Source organism: Protomyctophum parallelum, assembly GCF_964188405.1.
Source record: "Protomyctophum parallelum genome assembly, chromosome: 9".
NCBI lineage: Eukaryota > Metazoa > Chordata > Actinopteri > Myctophiformes > Myctophidae > Protomyctophum > Protomyctophum parallelum.
Window position 1 is genome coordinate 8,518,251 of NC_139706.1, and position 18,022 is coordinate 8,536,272.

Sequence of the window (18,022 nt, forward strand, 5' to 3'; positions counted from 1 at the left end):
ATTTGAGTTAAAAATGTTCGCTCTGAAAGAATATATATTCAAAGATTTGTGACACATTTTCACGATTTTTAAACATAGCAGACCTACAAACTCGTAGCTTGTAGAAAGAAATGGTGGTCCTTTAATGTCTTTCTAAGTCAGATTAAGTATTATTGATTGCCAGCAGAGCCCCCACAGACTCTACGTCGTTGATTGCCAGTAAAGAACTTTGGAGACAAGATTAATGACCTCAAAGTTTCTTTATTAAACGCTGCATAGATTAATTAAATTCAAACCACCGTAAATGACAGTTTATTTTTCTTCAAACCAAGAAAAGTAATTATTCCTTTCTGTCAGGGTTAGGGCGATAGAAGAGTATCTGTCTGTCTGTCTGCGGCTAATCTCGCAAACCACGTCACTTACTTGACCATAGCCGATCTACTCGCTTGCAACACGGTGCAAAGCGACACGTTGTGCACTTGTAGATCTGCAATTTTCACTAGTTTGGGTCCCAGGAAAACATCTACTCTCTTGGGTCTCGACCTGAAACAGTTGGGAATCTCACTGTTATATGAGTTATATTATAGTATGGTTGTTTGATTTGTTTCCTCTCAAAAAAGTGAACCGGAAAATGAGTTCACATTCCCTGCATGAATTCCCCCAGGACTGTGTGACAAAATGTCCACACAGCCTCATATTATACACGGTGAAATTGCTTCTGACAGATCACTTGAGGACATCACATATTAGTCTTTTTTCCAGCTGTTCTATAATGTCGTTGTATCTTAGACAAAAGTAGAAAAGAAAACTGCAGTGAGAAGAGAAGCAGGTCCCTGTGGACACGCTGTAGCTGGAGCCTGGAGGGCTGCTCCCTCCGCCTCGTCGCCGAAGGCCGCCGTCCACATCGGAGCGCACTGCTTGCACCGTCGTTCTCCGCTGTTGTCGTTGAACGCCACTGCGGTAGACTTGCAGCGCGCAGCATCGCCGCCCTCCTTCGATCGCCGAAGAGAAGATCACTTGTTCCCGCTGTGTAGACTGAACGTCGGTTGCCGAAAAATCAAACTGAATTGTCCCAAAAAGCCCACTGGTTCTTTCCGCCTGACGCAAAAATGCATCATCACGACCGGATTCGGCGCCACTATGTCATATCTGAACGAACAGAGACACCACTAAACTATAGAGAATGGAGCTCTCTAAAGCAAACTGTAGTGTAACGTAGAGTAGTGAAAACCTTGCATCAAAGCATCAGATGAAGAACGCAGGCAGAGAGAGATTTCCTCTGAGTTTGATGTACCATTTATTGAAACCAAGACAAAGACAGAGAGAGCTTCGCCGTGACCATGCCGGCCCACGGGAGCACACAGACTGCCTGACCGCTGGACACGGCCAGTCAGCTAAGACTGGTTTAACATTGCCTTTTCCTAGGTTTTCAACCCATTCTGACCTGAGATCAGGTTCTAAAAATGTCTTCTACATCCTGGCAGTTTTCTGAAAAAGCTATGTTTCTATGTCAGTCATCGATTTTTCAAAAATAGCAGACCTACAAGCTCGTAGCGCTCCACTCGGTGGCACGCTATGAGCTTGTAGATCTGCTATTTTTCAATAGCTAAAGCATAGCATAATGCTAAGACCAAAATGGGTTCCCGCCCAAAATGGGCATGAAACATACAAACAGATTGGGTGGGGTTACAGACTGAGTTGATTTTACATACAGAATTTGGCTAGACCTGCAGTCTCCGCGCTCATGAACCGTCACATTAACTCAGTGACCAAAATGTATAATTATTATTGACATAGAATATTGCAAATATGGACTATCCACGAGACCACAATGGATTCGCTTCAAATAAATCACAGACAATCAAAGACAGTTTTTGGGGGTATTGCAGCAGGTCAGGTGTGAAGTTATGCAAATGTTTTCTCAGTGGGGAAAAGAACAGAGTTGTAAAAGGAAGTTGATATTCTTACAGTTGATATCAATACTCAACTGCACATATGTCCACTAATCAGAGATTTTCATAATCAATCATTTCATATGCGCATGCATAGAGTGAGCAAATCGAGTGGTAAAGTGGCAAAGTGAGTTTAACGTTGTGGGCACCCATTTTGGTGTCAGCATCATGTTATGCTTTAGCTATTGAAAAATAGCAGATCTACAAGCTCATATCGCGCCACCGAGTGGCGCGATACGAGCTTGTAGGTCTGCTATTTTTGAAAAATCGAAGAGCGACTGACATTTTTAGAATCTGATCTCAGGTCAGAATGGGTTCATCAGACCAGTGTGTGTCCGGCGGAAACCTCGTGTGAATCTGATCTCAGGTCAGAATGGGTTAACGTTGTTTAATGCAATCAGATAGGACTTTTCTATTTGTAAGCGTTCCTGCATAATTTCCGGGTATGATGATGATGTCACGCGCATAGCCTACCCTCTATATTGTGATCATGACTCATATATTGACTCCCAAACATTGGTGCTCTGCTCTTAGTGAAAAGTGTTTCAAATAAAGAGTTTACAAACTCCCAATTCTATTGTAACATAGCCATGTGTTTGGTTTAATTCTAATAAAGCAGCTGTTCTATTCTATTAAAGCAGCTTGGCGGAACCAAGTTTGCCGTGCACCTCCGAAATGATTCCCCTAGTTAGTTAATTTGTTGTTGATTGATTTATGTATAACAATTTAGCTTATTTTGGTATAAAAATATCCATATTTTAATCTAACTCATAGCGTGACTACTGAGACTAAACTAATTGATTCTCGTTTAATTCACCCACCGTACGTGGGCCGTTTATTTGTTTCCCGAGAGGAAGAACTCAATCTGCTCATTAAAGAGAAATGCAACCAGCTTCTCTCCTTCGGCTAGAGTAATGTTTGAACGCTGATCTGTAACTTCAACATTAGCTTAAAGTCTTTGCAGGATCCACAAGCACTGTCTAACTCTAACACCACCACCATGATCCATGCTACTATAAAAGCGCCACGTCTCTGCATGCGTACGTCCGTGTGTGTACGGTTGTAATGCACGTAACTCGAGAACCGTTTGACCCACGACTTAACATTCGACACACGCGTTCCACACTCCCACAGGGAGTGCAGTGCCAGGTATCGAGTCGGTCCCACGCTTCTCCAGAACCACCACAAAAGGCTCTGGTCAGGCTCTGCCAGTGGGCCTAATGAGGCCATTTCCTTTCACCTGGGCCAGCTGGCTCTGCCAGTGGGCCTAATGAGGCCAATTCCTTTCACCTGTGCAATTTCCAGCCTCTGCCTCAGCCAATTGGGGCTCAACCAATCAGGCCCAATTGATTGCCAAGTACACTTTTCAGTTTGCAGTCTTCACACACACAGGCACATACACTGATCTCTATGTGGGACACCGGCTGACAGTTAAAACGGGTGCTATGGCCATGTATACTCATTGGTTCCCAAGTTGCATCGTTCCCAAGTAGGCCGGTGGCCGACTGCGACGGGCACGTGCAGGTCTAGTTCACATAATGCACCACCTTGAGATACATTTCCTATGTATCTTTTTTAACTGCATAATAATGATGGATTCTGATTCAGTACAAACGGTATTGCTTTTGTGCTTTTGTGTTACCTAGTAACGACTTCATCCACAAATCATACACAGACCGCGTGGAAATGAAATTGTGTGCCCTTTTGTCCCCCCCCCCCGCTGCAGTTTGACATGCAGCGAATCACCCTGGAGGAGCTGAAACACGTCCTGTTCCACGCCTTCCGAGACCACCTGACCATGAAAGACATCGAGAACATCATCATCAACGAGGAGGAGAGCCTGAAGGAGAACTCTGGAAACTGTCACACAGAGTATGAAGGAGGTGAGTGCTGCCTGTGTGGGTCCCATGCCAGCATTGTGACAAAGGCACTACTGTTGCCTGTGTCTGTGACTGTGCGTGCAAGAGTAAGGGAGTCAGTGCGACAAAGAGAGAGAGCAATGCATGCCTGTCAGATCCACTACTACTCAATAAATCAGCACCTGATGATTTATTGATTGAAGGCCTTTATGCCATTGGAAATCAGCCGGTTAGAAAATTGAAAACAAAAAAGTGTTTTTTCTTTATTTTATTTTTTCTCATTTAAAAAAAGAATGTCTGTAATTCACTTAATTGTAAACAAAAACGGATCGGTGTTAGCTGAACTCCGTGAGAGATTAGCCTGGGTAAACCCACTCCCCCTGCTGGACAACATTTCATTCTGCCAGGAGGGGTGAGTCTGGCTAAATGGTAATACAAAGTCCTTAAGATTGTATCAGCTTTGGTACGAGCCAATCCGCGACCGAGCTCAGGGCTCTGTGATTGACAGCGCACGTTGGCCAATCAGGAACGATTTGAGCAGTTGATGACGTGTGAACTCCTCGACTCATTCACAACAACAAACATGGGAATGAGGAAGTAGGAACGGAACGCGTTTAGATGACGCCTCTTGTTTTGATATACGCTGATTGGTTGAAGGGGTTGTCCGTCAACGCTACTCTCCCGCCCCACGGCTAAACAGCCACACAGGCGATTATGCCAGACTCACCCCTCCTGGCAGAATGAAATGTTGTCCAGCAGGGGGAGTGGGTTTACCCAGGCTAGTGAGAGATCCCAGATGGAAGCTGTGTTGGGGAACATGGTTACCCAATACCGCCCCCATCTGGCAGCGTCAGGTTAATAGTCCCCACCAACATCAGAAAATAAGTTGGTCGACGTGCTTTTAAATTTAAAGCTCCTGTCGACTGGAACAATCTCCCCAGTTCCCTCAGATCCATTAACTCAGTGTCTATCATTACTCATCTTCAAACACCATGCTCCTGTTTCTAAATCTGATTGTTGTCTCCACCAGGCCGAAGGCATGGGGGGGAGAGTATGTTTTGCACTCCGTCCGTCCGTCCGTGTGTCCGTGTGTGTGTCCGTCCGTCCGTGTGTCCGTGAGCAGCTAATCTCGGCCACCGTTAACCCGGTCGATGCCAAATTTTGCACACACACTCCCTGGATGCCAACGATGAACCTCTGCCGCAAACTTTCCAGAACGGCCTGTTATAGCGCCACCAAGAGGCCGCTTTGTGCAAAACAAGTTTTTGCACAGTACACCTACAGATTTTGTCCAAACATCACGCAAATTGGTACACAGTCTCTCTAGAGCCATTCAACGAAACCGGTCTTTCAGATTTCTCACACTTCATCCTGATTGGTAAAGATTGGCTTCCAAAGTTCACAGGAGTGCTCAGTTTCAAACAAAATGCTGCAAATCATGAACACATCGCGTGATTTTCGTGAAATTGTGCACCCACATTCCCACTAGGCCGAGGACGAAATGCCACATGAACAATTTCAACTCAGCCTCAAGGTGGCGCTATAACTGGCCGAAAAGTGTTTTTACCTCTAACTGCACGGATCTGTGGATAACTTTGTATGCCAACTCCCTAGAGGCCAAGGAAAAACCTTTGCCTGGAATTCTTCACATCTGCTCATCCTGGTGGAGACCTGTGCCCAGAAGGGCACTTTTTCTAGTTCTTTCTGTATCTTACATCATGCTGCGAATTTACTATTTAAAGGACAACTTTAGTTTTTTTCAACCAAAGTTCATGTACATGATAAAGTAAAAGATGAGTGTTAATTTATTTTCATTTGCTGCTTTCTTTCGTTTCAGGGATTTTAGCTGTTTTTGACAGGGGGGCGGGGGCATTTGAGCATGGGGCTAAATATGTATTTCTTTACAAAATTTTATAGCGATTATTTTTATGTTTATTTACTATAGTCCTACTAGACCCCAATAAATGACATCTGGCCACAGAAGATCACAGGATCTACTGAATGTGAAGGTAGCCTACTGGGGGGAAGCCATCATAGGCTCAATATGTCAGTTTGACACATTCAGTAGATCCCGTGATATTTTGTGGCCAAATGTAATTTCTTGGGGTCTAGTAGGACTATAGTAAAGAATACAAAAATATATCGCTATAACTTTTTGTAAAGAAATACATATTTAGCCCTGTGCTCGAATGCCCCCGCCCCCCTGTCAAAAACAGCTCAAATCCCTAAAACGAAAGAAAGCAGCAAATGAAAAAAAATTAACACTCATCTTTAACTTTCTCTAATAACAACCTAAAACATGAACCTTGGTTGAAAAAAAACTAAAGTTGTCCTTTAATGACTAAGATGCACGTACATGTTTGCACTCTCACTCTGTGTATTCATCAACAATGTTGTTAATGCAGGATATCGCATTCGCATGTCTGTTATGGTGCTCGGCCTGTTTGGCTTCCGGTGTAGTGTATGTTCATCATCTTTACATCTTTACATACTTGTATCATTACATGACTATATTGATTTATTTATACTATGTTGCGGGTGATTAGGTGGGGTGGGAGTGGCTAGTTTTAGGAGAGCTTTGTTTGTTTTGTCCTCGATTATGTATGAATGTACTTGTTGTATTGTTCTGTATGTTGCTGTATGTTGCTGGACCCCCTCGAAAACGAGATGATCTAGCACCGCCATAGATGTACTGTAGATAGTCATCAGACCTTAATCACATACAGTACATGTACTGCAGATAGTCATCAGACCATACATGTACTGTAGATAGTCATCAGACCTTAATCACCAGAACATGTTTTTTGAATGGGCATGGCCAGAGCCGTCTAATAGAAGAGTTGCGATATTGAGGGGGTAGAAAACAGCCCGGTCATGTGGTTCATGTACTTGTGCGAGCCCATAGACTGCAATGCATTCCGTAAACTTCCGGTTGTCCCCATTCATTGTCCCCATTCAATAGAAGTGGAGGAGCCGCCATTGGACTGGCCCCATGAAGTGAACAAAAGTTTGCATAACTCTGTCTTACTCTATGGCTCTTGGCATGCAGGCTAGGCGATTCAGGGCTGGAGCCAGGCTAGCCTGAACCAGTCCAATCCAACTTTATTTATAGAACACATTAAAAACAACAAGTAGTCCGAGTCTGGCAGTGTGCCGCAGGTTCGGCCTTTACTGCATGTCACTCCCCCATCTCTCTCCCCCATTTCCTGTAAGCCTACTGTCTGTCCCTCTATAAAAAATATAAAATAAAGGCGAACGCCGCAAAAAAAAAAAAACCCTTTAAAAAAACAACAGAGTTCCTCGCTCGCTAAGGTGGTGGGGAGGTAACAACTACAAATAAAGGTATAAGAAAGCCTTCTAGCCCCAAAGTCTCCTTTAAGCCGTTTACATGCGCTGTAGAATTGTACATGTGTGCGCACTTCATACATCAACACACGACTACTCACTGATGGAAAATCTAATAATTTAGTTGGCAGAACCCAAGTTGTGGAAGTGAAGGAAGTCATCCATGAAAGCTTAGCGAAGTACATTGTGTCATTCTGTTACCGCAAGTCAATTAGGATAATTATGTGTCAACAGTTTTTTCACAAAGACTAAATGACCTGCTCTAATGTTCCTCTCTAAAAGCACTACCCTAGGCTCTATTGGTGAAACCAGGGAAATCATGCTGTCATGCAGAGCTAAATTATCTTGTCAATCTTGATTTACAAGGCTTATTACTATGGCAGTGTGCTTTATCAGGACATACAAATAAAATAGTGATCACAATTTACAATTTAGACGTTTAGCAGACGCTCTTAATCCAGAGCGATTTACATTAAAGGTATATTCAGTGATTTCACTCAAAAAACCTTAGGTTTAGTTTTTGGCTGTGGGACCCAGCCTTTCGTCCAATCAGGATAGAGAGTCAAAAACGAAACCTAAGGTTTTTTGACCCCCAGGGGTTAACTGGGGACAGGGAGGAACTCCTTATATGGTCAGCACACTCTATAGTAGGGAGGATTATCACAACAAAACAAAAAAATAAGTGATATTTGAATTAAGTGAAATCACTGAATATACCTTTAAGCAATAACAAAAAAGCATGGCATACATCACATAAATAAAAATCATGAAACATGGGTAAGCTAAGAACGTAACAGTGGATTATCTATATAATGAAACTATATATATAAACTATGCATACTATATTATACTATACATATGTACTATAAAGTGCTATGACTACATAAAATGCAATTCTAGTGCTGTCTACGTAACATGCTATAAGTCTGTATAAAATGCTATCTAAGTCTACATAAAGTGCTATCTAAGGGGCTACGGCAAGTCCTACGAGCCATGATGGAGTCTGAAACGGCGGAAGATTGGGAGTGTGGCTTCAGTTCTGACTGCGATGGGAAGTGCATTCCATAGTGTTGGAGCCAGAAGGGAGAAGAGTTTGGGACCTGTGGAGCGTTGTCCCGGGCATTTTTAGTGAAGGTACTTCCAGCTTCCCTGTGTTGGCTGATCTGAATGCGTGGGAGGGTTTACTTTGTAGGGTTCGATCACTTGTGAGATATGGGGGAGCCATGCCTTTGGTTGCTTTGAATGCCAGCATCAGACTTTTGTATTCTGTGCGGGCAGCGACCGGGAGACAATGGAGGGAGCGGAGAAGGGGGGAGACGTGTGAGAATTTTGGCTGGTTGAAGACCAAGCGAGCTGCGGCATTTTGGATCAGTTGGAGGGGCTTAAGTGCACATGCCGGTAGGCCAGTAAGGAGGGATAGGGCAGGACTTAGCTGGTTGGGATCCTGACTGGTTGGGATCCAGCAGGTTGTTCTGTGTTCTGTGAGATCACAAGCTCAGAGAGAGGTCGAATCGTTGACTGTCACTCAGCAACCTGTTTTGAATTTGCAAATAATGCAGGAGACAGCAGGGTGTTGCTTTACTGATAACGAGTGCTTTCTTGACAGGAAGTAGCTCATAACATGTCTACGGTGGATTTTTATGAAACAAACATAATAATTCAAGCTTTTTGTACAGCTGCAATGTTGGTGAGTTTGACGTTTAATACAATTTCTGTTTGGATGAATGGGCTGTCTATGGGAAGTTGCACCTAGTTAGCACCCTGCTGGCAAGATGGCAGCCGTGTGCATATCGGCAATTGAGCTTTCTTCAGCCAAGATGTGATGAAAACAGATATAGAGTAGGCCTAAAGGTCCCCACACACAGAGCACGTTTTTCAGATTTTTAGCTTTCGTTTATGACAGGAATTGCCTGTCATAATTTGACCCCCCAGTATCAGGATGTATTAGGAATTAGGATGTTGATATTCATTCATCAGCCAACACTCCCCACTCACAGGTAGTACCCCCCCCCCCCCCCCCCCCCAGAGAGGACCTATAGGGCCTTAGTCCTCCTCCCATCACACCTTGGAAAGCATGAGTGTCTATTTCAAACAAAGTGTTTTTTGACAGGCAATTCCTGCTGTCAAAATATGACCACCACCTTAATTGTAGTCCTACCCAGTTGTGTTCCAGTGAGGACCTGTAGTCTCTCCTCTGGTCCCCTGGGGGCATTATACTGACAAGAAAACACAATTCTGGTATACCCACAGTCTATTAAAAATACTTTTCCATTATTAGTGATCACAAACTGTTCTGTATGTTGTGGGGACTGGGGAGGACATTTGGGCTCTCTACCTCCTCCTTTGGAAGGAGAGCAGGATGATGCACTCTGCTTTGTGTGTTCCTTTACGACACCCGTGCACAACTATGCAGGCCTATATATAACTCGCGAGCGACATCCTGATATTCTCAGTCATGCAGAAATCAATAGCTGCTATCACAGTGCAATTCACACTGATTTACAATTTCTCCTAGTAGTTTGTTTACCTTACAGATAGTATTTTAGAACATAACATCGCTTTTGGCTTTCCCCCTTTAGATGCAAGTCATCTGTCTCTTGAATCAATACAGTGTTGATATGAAAAACAAGTCGGGTATGAATTATCTGTGCTACTGAACCGTCTTGAAGTGCAGCAGCCAGGCGCTCTGGGTTAACACTTTGAAGTTTGAGTTTTCACCACCATATATGTATAGCTACAGTATATGTACAGCTCTCCATTGTAGACAAAGGCTCCACAGCGTCCTTTTGGAAAACAATGTTTGTGTTTACACAAACCCTCAAAGCTGGACATAGGAGGGTCTAGCGCCTACTAGGCCTAGTAGGCCTACTTCTTCCACCACTGGTGAGTGAGTGAGCAGACTATCAGGAATTATATGGCCTGTGGGTCACTGGTCCCGCTCACCCAATTACAGCGGTGTCGTAACGCATGTCAGCCGACTCCCTGGTGGCCGCCTGGCCAACGGCGGCCAGGACTGCCGACATACCAGACCATGCCGACCGAAAGCGAGAGAGAGAGAGAGAGAGATGTGTATATTTGTGTTGGTGTATGTATATTTATAATATAGTATGTGTGGACATCTAAACAGATTAACAGAACACACATCACATTCACACGTTATTTTAATGTGATCCCCTGTGTTTGTATAATTCTGCATGGATGAATTGGTGTGTTTTTTTTTTTACATGATTCCGTTTAATCATCTGTCTCTCGATAATGTACACATGAGCGTGCACATTGTACAGTATGTGGGTCTGCATTACACACTGCACTCATGCAGGACTATAATTGTTTTCGTTTTCAGACTCTAAATCCAGAAAGAGTAATTGTAGTACTCAACCAGATTGTGTCTTTTCTGCAGTCTACACAGCAAGGAAACAGAACAGAATTATCTCCACATAAGTGGTCACTCACTCCCAATCTTCCGCCGTAGTCTGAAAACTCACCTCTTCAGACTCCACCTTTGCCCAAGGAATGAATGAATGAATGAATTTTATTTGTATAGCACCTTTCCAAACGTATAGTTACAAAGTGCTTTACCATAAAAACAACAAAACATCAGGACATCAGATAAAATAAAGCATGAAGAAAATAACAGGTCAATAAAACAATAAAAAAACAATATTAGGAAAAACACTTGGCATACAGATGTGTTTTTAAAAGCGTTTTAAAAGAAGGCACTGATTCTGCTAATCTAAGAGCCAAAGGCAGGGAGTTCCAGAGCAAAAGTGCCAGAGCCGCAAAGGCCCGGCCACCCCGAGTGACCAGACGCGTTGCAGGAGGAACTAGGAGGGCCCTCCCCGATGACCTAAGGGAGCGCACAGGGTTATGGGGTTTCAGCAAATCTCTTAAATAAATGGGAGCTAGGCCATGTAGAGCTTTAAAAGTAATTAATAAAATCTTAAAATCAATTCTGTAGCTTACAGGGAGCCAGTGAAGACTAGCTAAAATCGGTGTGATATGTTCACGTTTTCTCGTGTTAGTGAGAAGGCGAGCCACAGAGTTCTGCACCATCTGGAGGCGAGATATATATTTTTTGCTCATACCAGAGTACAGTGAGTTACAGTAATCCAGTCGTGAAGAGGAAGGTAGGAAGGAAGATTAGAGAAGGAAGTGACATGGTCATGCGACTGTGCTGCGCTATGACACTTTCATGGGAGCCAAATCTCGCACCGGAAGTGACAAAGCAGTGAATGGAGCAAGCTGGACCAGCTCATAACAAACATTATTTATGAACCATTGAGACCATTGTCATATAATCGGTTCAGGCATATAAAAGAAGACATATCACAGTTTGTTTTCTAATCACTTGCTTTTCGATGTGCACAGAATTCACAGTACATCATTTTATTTGAGGATTTAAACAGCAGCCGGTATCGTTTTTTGTTCCATCGGTCTCGCTAGATTTGGCTGTCAGACAGGAAACGGTGGGCAGTCTCGCGATAGGCCTACCTGGCACGTTCAGAAACATACTTTTTGCTCTTTAGATACCTCTATACAATTACACAGAGTACACATATCGAAAAGCAACACAGCAGACAATAATGTGTTATATGTCTTCTGTTATTTGCCAGAAGCGATTACTTTACAAAAGATCTCAGTCATTCAGAAATAGTGTTTGTTCATGAGCTGAGCTCTCATTGACTCAAGTGCATCCTGCCGAACTTCAGTTTGGCTCCAATGGTGCGACGAATCTGCCGTCTGGAATTACCTCCATTTAATATACCTTGCCTTTGCCCGTAGCACCTGCTGTAGCACTTATTGTCCTCACTAATGCTTGTTTTAAAGATGGTGCCAGTTCAGAACACCTGCCTACCAATGACATAATTGCTGGAGATTTCAAGCTAATGGAAACTTTTTTATCTTGTTATATTTTCCCCTATGCCCAAAAAAGGGATGCCAGGTTTTTATTCACATGACTGACACTAGTGATTATGTCATCTGTAATAAGTAATACAAATTGTTACTGCAACCATCCTTTAGTATATAAATAAAAGTATTTTTTTAAAGTATATATTTCATGGAACTTTCCTTTGACATTGTTCCTCCTGGCAATTGAGTATTCAAAGGATGCAGTGTCAGTCATAAGTTGGGTCCAGTCTGTGATCTCTGGTGTAGCAGAGCTCTTGAAAATCCTTAAGAAGTGGTGTCTATTGTGCTGCCACCAAAAACAACGGACAAATACCAGCCCTCACGGAAATATCCTTTAGGTACCATGTTTTGGCACAGCCTTCCTCAGCATAAATTAATACTGTTTTTATGAACTCTTCTGAACCAGTAAACCAGTGTGTTGTGCTCGCATTCTTTTAAATCAGTCGACGGTTCTTTTATATTAGTTCGCTCTGTGAGCATAATGAGATGCGATGAGAAAAAAGTAAGTCTCAGTTCAGTTCAGTTTATTTTCGGAATGGTGGACATACAGTTCATACATAACACACATCATTTCCATTTTTTCCCTATTTCTTTTGAGTGTCCGTTGCTTATGTCCTGTCCAATATCCGAAAAAGGGCTAGGGAGATCGCCATAGGCTTGTTGGGCCCTACCACTGGAGTCCATTGCATATTTATGTGCACGTGTTGCAGACTGATGGGAATATATACATCTAACGATGTTGATCTGTGTTGTTCACATGACTATAGAGATCATGTGTACCAATGTGCATGATATTTGGATAGATTGGAGTAATATCAAAAAAATTGTTTTTCATAAGTCAAGCTTGCACTGTAAAAGGCAGATGTGAAAAATGCAGGGCAAAGGTCTGTCCTTGCCCTCTAGGGAATGTGCATGCAAATCTTCGCACAGATCAGTGCAGACAGAAAAATACAAATTGGCCTCTTATAGCATCACTTACCACCGTGATGTATGGATAAAATCTGTTTTGCTTATTTCGGCATCATGGTGGCGCTATAATGGAAAATTTGGGCCGCGACCGGGCCAACGGAGCGGGAGATTAGCTGTACACGGACGGAGGGACAGTGGGCAAAACATACTCTCATGCCTTCGGCCTGGTGGAGACAATAATTAAGTAATGACGTGTTTCTATCTGCTCTTGCAGATTTCCTTCTTGTGGTCAGTGTACTATTATTATTATTATTACACAGTATGTGAATCACATGAGAAATGAAAAGGCTTTGCTGCGTCATGTTGTGTACACTGCAAAGTCTTTTTACAGCAAAAACACAATTTTCATATTCTCTCTGCACGTTTGTTGCATTTTCATTGTTTTCCCTCTGATTTATTTTCCAGTCCACCCTTCAAAAAAGAGCCGGGGCCAGACGTGTGTCAGGAAGAGTTTGATCTGCGCCTTCGCCATGGCCTTCATCATCAGCGTCATGCTCATCGCAGCCAATCAGATGCTGAGGAATGGCATGGAATAGCCACGCCCACTGTGATGACAACCTGCATGATGTGCATGCCTGTGGGTTAGGATCGTATCCCTGTTTTCAACAAACTGCAAAACAATAATCCTCGCCCACGGTGACAAATAAGACTAATATATTTATGATTTTCTCGAGTGATTGGCACTCCCTGTGAGTGCGGAATCGCCTTCGTGTTGCAGTAAGGACGCGCTGTGATTGGCCAGTGCACTTACGCAAGGACGCGCTGTGATTGGCCAGTAGCCACTTTGAGTGGCAGTCGGGACAAACGCTCTCGCCAGAACATGACTTACTATTCTGTGCAACTCGAACGGGGCTGAGTCGGCTAAGTGAACTTCACAACGTTCGACGCGGCAACTCGCAGTGGTGGCTCAAGTTCGCTTGAGATCGCGCCCCCTCCGTCGCTGTCTAAAACTGTACTTTATCCCCTACTACTAGTAGGGGGTGGGGGGCGTGACCATTTACGCAGACCTGAAGGCGATTCGGCACTCGCCACTCTACCACATCCAATGAAACTGACAAGCCAGCAACAAGGGGTCGTGTGAGGCTCCGCTCCTACGCCTCCCCTCCCTACCCTTTACTCTGACAGGGACACTCAAGGGCTGACTTTTTGATTAATAACACTCTCCGTTTCCCTGATGCAATAAAGGAAAAAAAAGATGTAAGCACAGGAGTTCAGAACCACTCACTTTTCACACCTCCGGGCAGATGATCCAGGCAAGATCTCTATCCCTGCAGCCGGGTCCCCTATATTGTGTTCTTCTGATGAGATAACTGGGACTGCAGCGTGGGGCTCCCGGGAGGAACAGAGAGGAGAAGGAAATAATTGGTCTCTCATTATAGCTTCACTGCCATTCAAGCTGATGGATCTTTATGCATCCAGCACTCAATTCCTGGATTCCTTTTTTTCTTTTCCTTTTTGTAGCGCAGGAAAAGCTCTCCAACTTTCCATTTTCGACCCACCGTGTTCTGTAGACTGTAGTGTAGCCTGCGTCATATTTAACACGGTATTCAGAACACCCAATCAGTCTGGATGTAGTCAGTGTTGAGTCATTTAGAGTCAGATGGTCTACTTGCCAGCCCATAGAGCCCCATTGTGAACCCGGACATTTTGAGTACCCTAAGGTTTTATGTTAGAAATGTTGAGTATTGGTCGCTGTTCTGAATATGAAGAGCATGGTTGCATATCCTACTAAAATGCAGAGATACTTCAAAACACCAATTCACTTCTTTTCACATTGCCTGATATGCCAGCTGATAATAAGAGAGACGTGCTTAATTAATTCAGTTAAATTCTGTGGTTGTTCTGAGCTCCTGCACTGACTGACTCACACATTAACATTTTCAATGTACTGCATGCTGGTCGGGACATGTGTCGTCTGTAAATAACAGAACCCACGCATTAAGTGTCACAGAAGGCGTGTGTTGGTTGGCGCTGTGTACAGCATCATTGTGTATCGTGCATGATTGTTGGTACACTGCTCCAAAACAGTGTTCAGAGGAGCCCGGGGGAGCGCTGCAAATAATAAGACACACTGCTTCATCACAGCACATCAGCAGTGGTGGAAAAAGTACTCACATTCTCTACTTTAAGTACAACTTTGAGGTATTTTACTTGAGTATGTAAAGGTTTCAGTACTTTGACTTCTTCTTTTACTTCTCCACTACATTTCAGAGGCAAATATTGTACTTGTACTCCACTACAATTATTTGACAATTTTAGCTACTTTGTAGTTTTTGATTAAAATTACAAAACATACAATAACCACTTCAGCCCTGGGCTTATACACATTTCGGGCCATTTGAAAATAGACGATCTACAAGCTCACAATGCATCGTGAGCTGGTAGATCTGCTATTTTCAGGGATTTGAAAACTTAACGACCCCATACATTCTGCATAATGAGCACTTTAACTTTTCGTACTTTTAAGCACATTTTGATATAAATATTTTTTATTATTATTTTACTGAAGCACATTTTGAATTCTGAACATTACTGAACGTAACGGAATATTTCTACATCGCAGTATTGATTATTTTACCTTTAATTAAGTAAATACATGTACTTAGTTTACTTTCCACCACTGCACATCAGACACACCGGCTGGGAGGTTTGCTCCACCCTCTTTGCCAAAGCCATATAAAAGTCAGCAGAGATGTACCAGTAGGATAATAGGCTTACAATAGGAATACATTAACTTTGTTATCTCCACAGAGTACGATGATATCAGACAGACGTTATTTTCCGTACTAGGAACACTCAAGTCTATTGTCTAGCTATGTTAAGGGGTGGGCAATATGGTGATGAATATCGTCGAGATGATGCGTCTCCACGATACGTCTCTATGATATATTATGCCTTTTCAGAGATCATATTGTGATACAGTGAATGCACATTCTGTGATTTGCAGTTCTATACCTTAATTTATACTTATTGTTGCGACTGTAGGTCACAGATTACTATGAAAACCTGCAAAACCTGTCAGTCAGTCCGTCCGTCCGTCTGTCCATCCGTCACGCCTCTTGACACGCTCCATATATGGCCGTCAGTCCGTCACGCCGAATGACATGCTCCATATATGGCCATCTCCATTATATGAAGATCACAACACTGGCCTCATCAAACCCTGGATACTGGATAGCCATACATGGAGAAGACTGGATCATCACCTAGATCTGCATATATGGAGCCGGCCAGCAACTCTACATCTACACCTCAAACCATTAGATATCCATATCTGGAGCTGACCTGACATTCCATATATGTTGATCCTTCCCCACCCGTCCTTCCTCTTCGATGTCTCCCTTTTGACTGACACCTGTCCATTCAAACTCTAGACGGGCCCGCCGCAAAGTTGTTAGTGCAGCCGTGCCCGGCAGCCGGCGAAAAATAGAGTTCCCAACAGGCCAGAAAATTAAGGCCCGGCCCTAACTGGGCCCTAACTGGGCTGGCCCGAGGCCCACGCCTGGCCTTACTAATTAGCACACATTTTACACCCTACCCGGCCCGAAAACGTAAATAAAGGTACCGTATATGGGCATTCCCAGACCTGTTGTTTCAGCGCGACCTCACCCTTAGAGCATCTTGCTGGTATAAGTATTTTTGGTCGAAAAGCCCCGTTACTACCCGTTTGTGTTACCTTGTAGCAGGTTGTACTGTTAAGTAACAAAAGTAAAAAATAACCATAAAAACCAACATGAAAAAGAATCGTGATGTGTATCGTGATACCGCTCGCCCACCCCTATGTTTTGGTCCTCATCTTGCACTGTATATTCCATTTAAACCTAATGAAATCAAGGGAGTAATCATATGTCATAGGTTTGTGCAAGGGTGCCACCTAGGGCCTGAGTTGAGAATTACCTGTATAATCATGTTCTTGCTGTAGTCTCAATTAGTGACGTGTCAGTAGTTTATTTTGTCTTTTCAGCCCTTCACATGTGTGACAGCAGGAATATTGTGGCATTATACACACAATGTCTTTTCCATGTGAAATGAAATGTTGAAATAATATGAGACTGAACATAATATCTGTATATTAAGTTGATCTTGATCTACCAAAAATGGATTGATGGAAGATCAATTTGTGATCACATTTAAATGAAGAATATTTATAGGATTTGTTTGTTTGTTTGTTTATGTGTTTGTTTGTTTGTTTGTTTGTTTGTTTCTTTTTTTGTTTATTGCTAATTCCAAGAAAGAAAGAAAAAAGACTTGTAAAGCCTACGTTTAGACATCATTTAGAAACAACACATTTGGAGAATGATGAAGTGCGTATTGTGTAAATGTCTTCAAAGTCTTGTCAGCCACACTGGTAGTAATATCCACTGAACAAACAGCATTATTGATGGGAACATTTCAACCTTATTTACAGCAATTGCTTTTCGTCTGCTGGTGAACAAGGCAACCATAAATAACATCATGGATTGGTCTTCAGATCAGATTAATTTCTATATTATTTTCTTAAGACTTGACAATGTGCTTATAGTTTACAGCTGTGTTAGAAGGAAACTGCACATGGCCTTGCAGACTGGATGCATGATGTCTTCATCGCTGAAGTTGAAATTGCAGTTGAGGAAACACTTCGTTTCTTCACTTCAGTAGCATGATGGTTAAATCTCACACAAGTTGTCATTGTATAACTTTGTACATATAGCTCATTTGAAAGTGTAGCCACTAGAAAAAGCACATACACACACACTGACACTTTGCATGTACAACATTTAAACACAGATTAGCTGGGTCTGAGTTAGAGGCTAAATAATTATGTATCTGTAAATATTGTAATCTGTACAAAAGTAAATGGATGAAACAATGCAATAAAACTGCATTTTCTTTTCAAAAAAATGTTCTTTTACGCCTTCATTGGTTTAAGGTTAAATCTGAGGGAGAAGAAGTGATTTCCATTTTTAAAACATGCTCTAACGCCGACTTTGTTTTTATTGTGACCAAGGGTCCCAATTAAGGTGTTAA

General features: G+C 42.8%; 1 protein-coding gene across 1 annotated transcript in view; it reads left to right on the forward strand.

The window, feature by feature from the left end:
* The window catches only part of LOC310864237 (calcium-binding protein 8-like), a gene marked incomplete at its 3' end in the record, with an annotated part of 59,489 nt that extends 45,938 nt beyond the window's left edge, over positions 1 to 13,551 (forward strand). Inside the window, exons 5-6 of the mRNA XM_083772852.1 lie at positions 3,658 to 3,814; positions 13,421 to 13,551. Of these exons, the coding sequence (XP_083628978.1) occupies positions 3,658 to 3,814; positions 13,421 to 13,551 (288 nt within the window). The remainder of the gene's footprint in view (positions 1 to 3,657; positions 3,815 to 13,420) is intronic.
* Between the last annotated feature and the right edge of the window lie 4,471 nt (positions 13,552 to 18,022).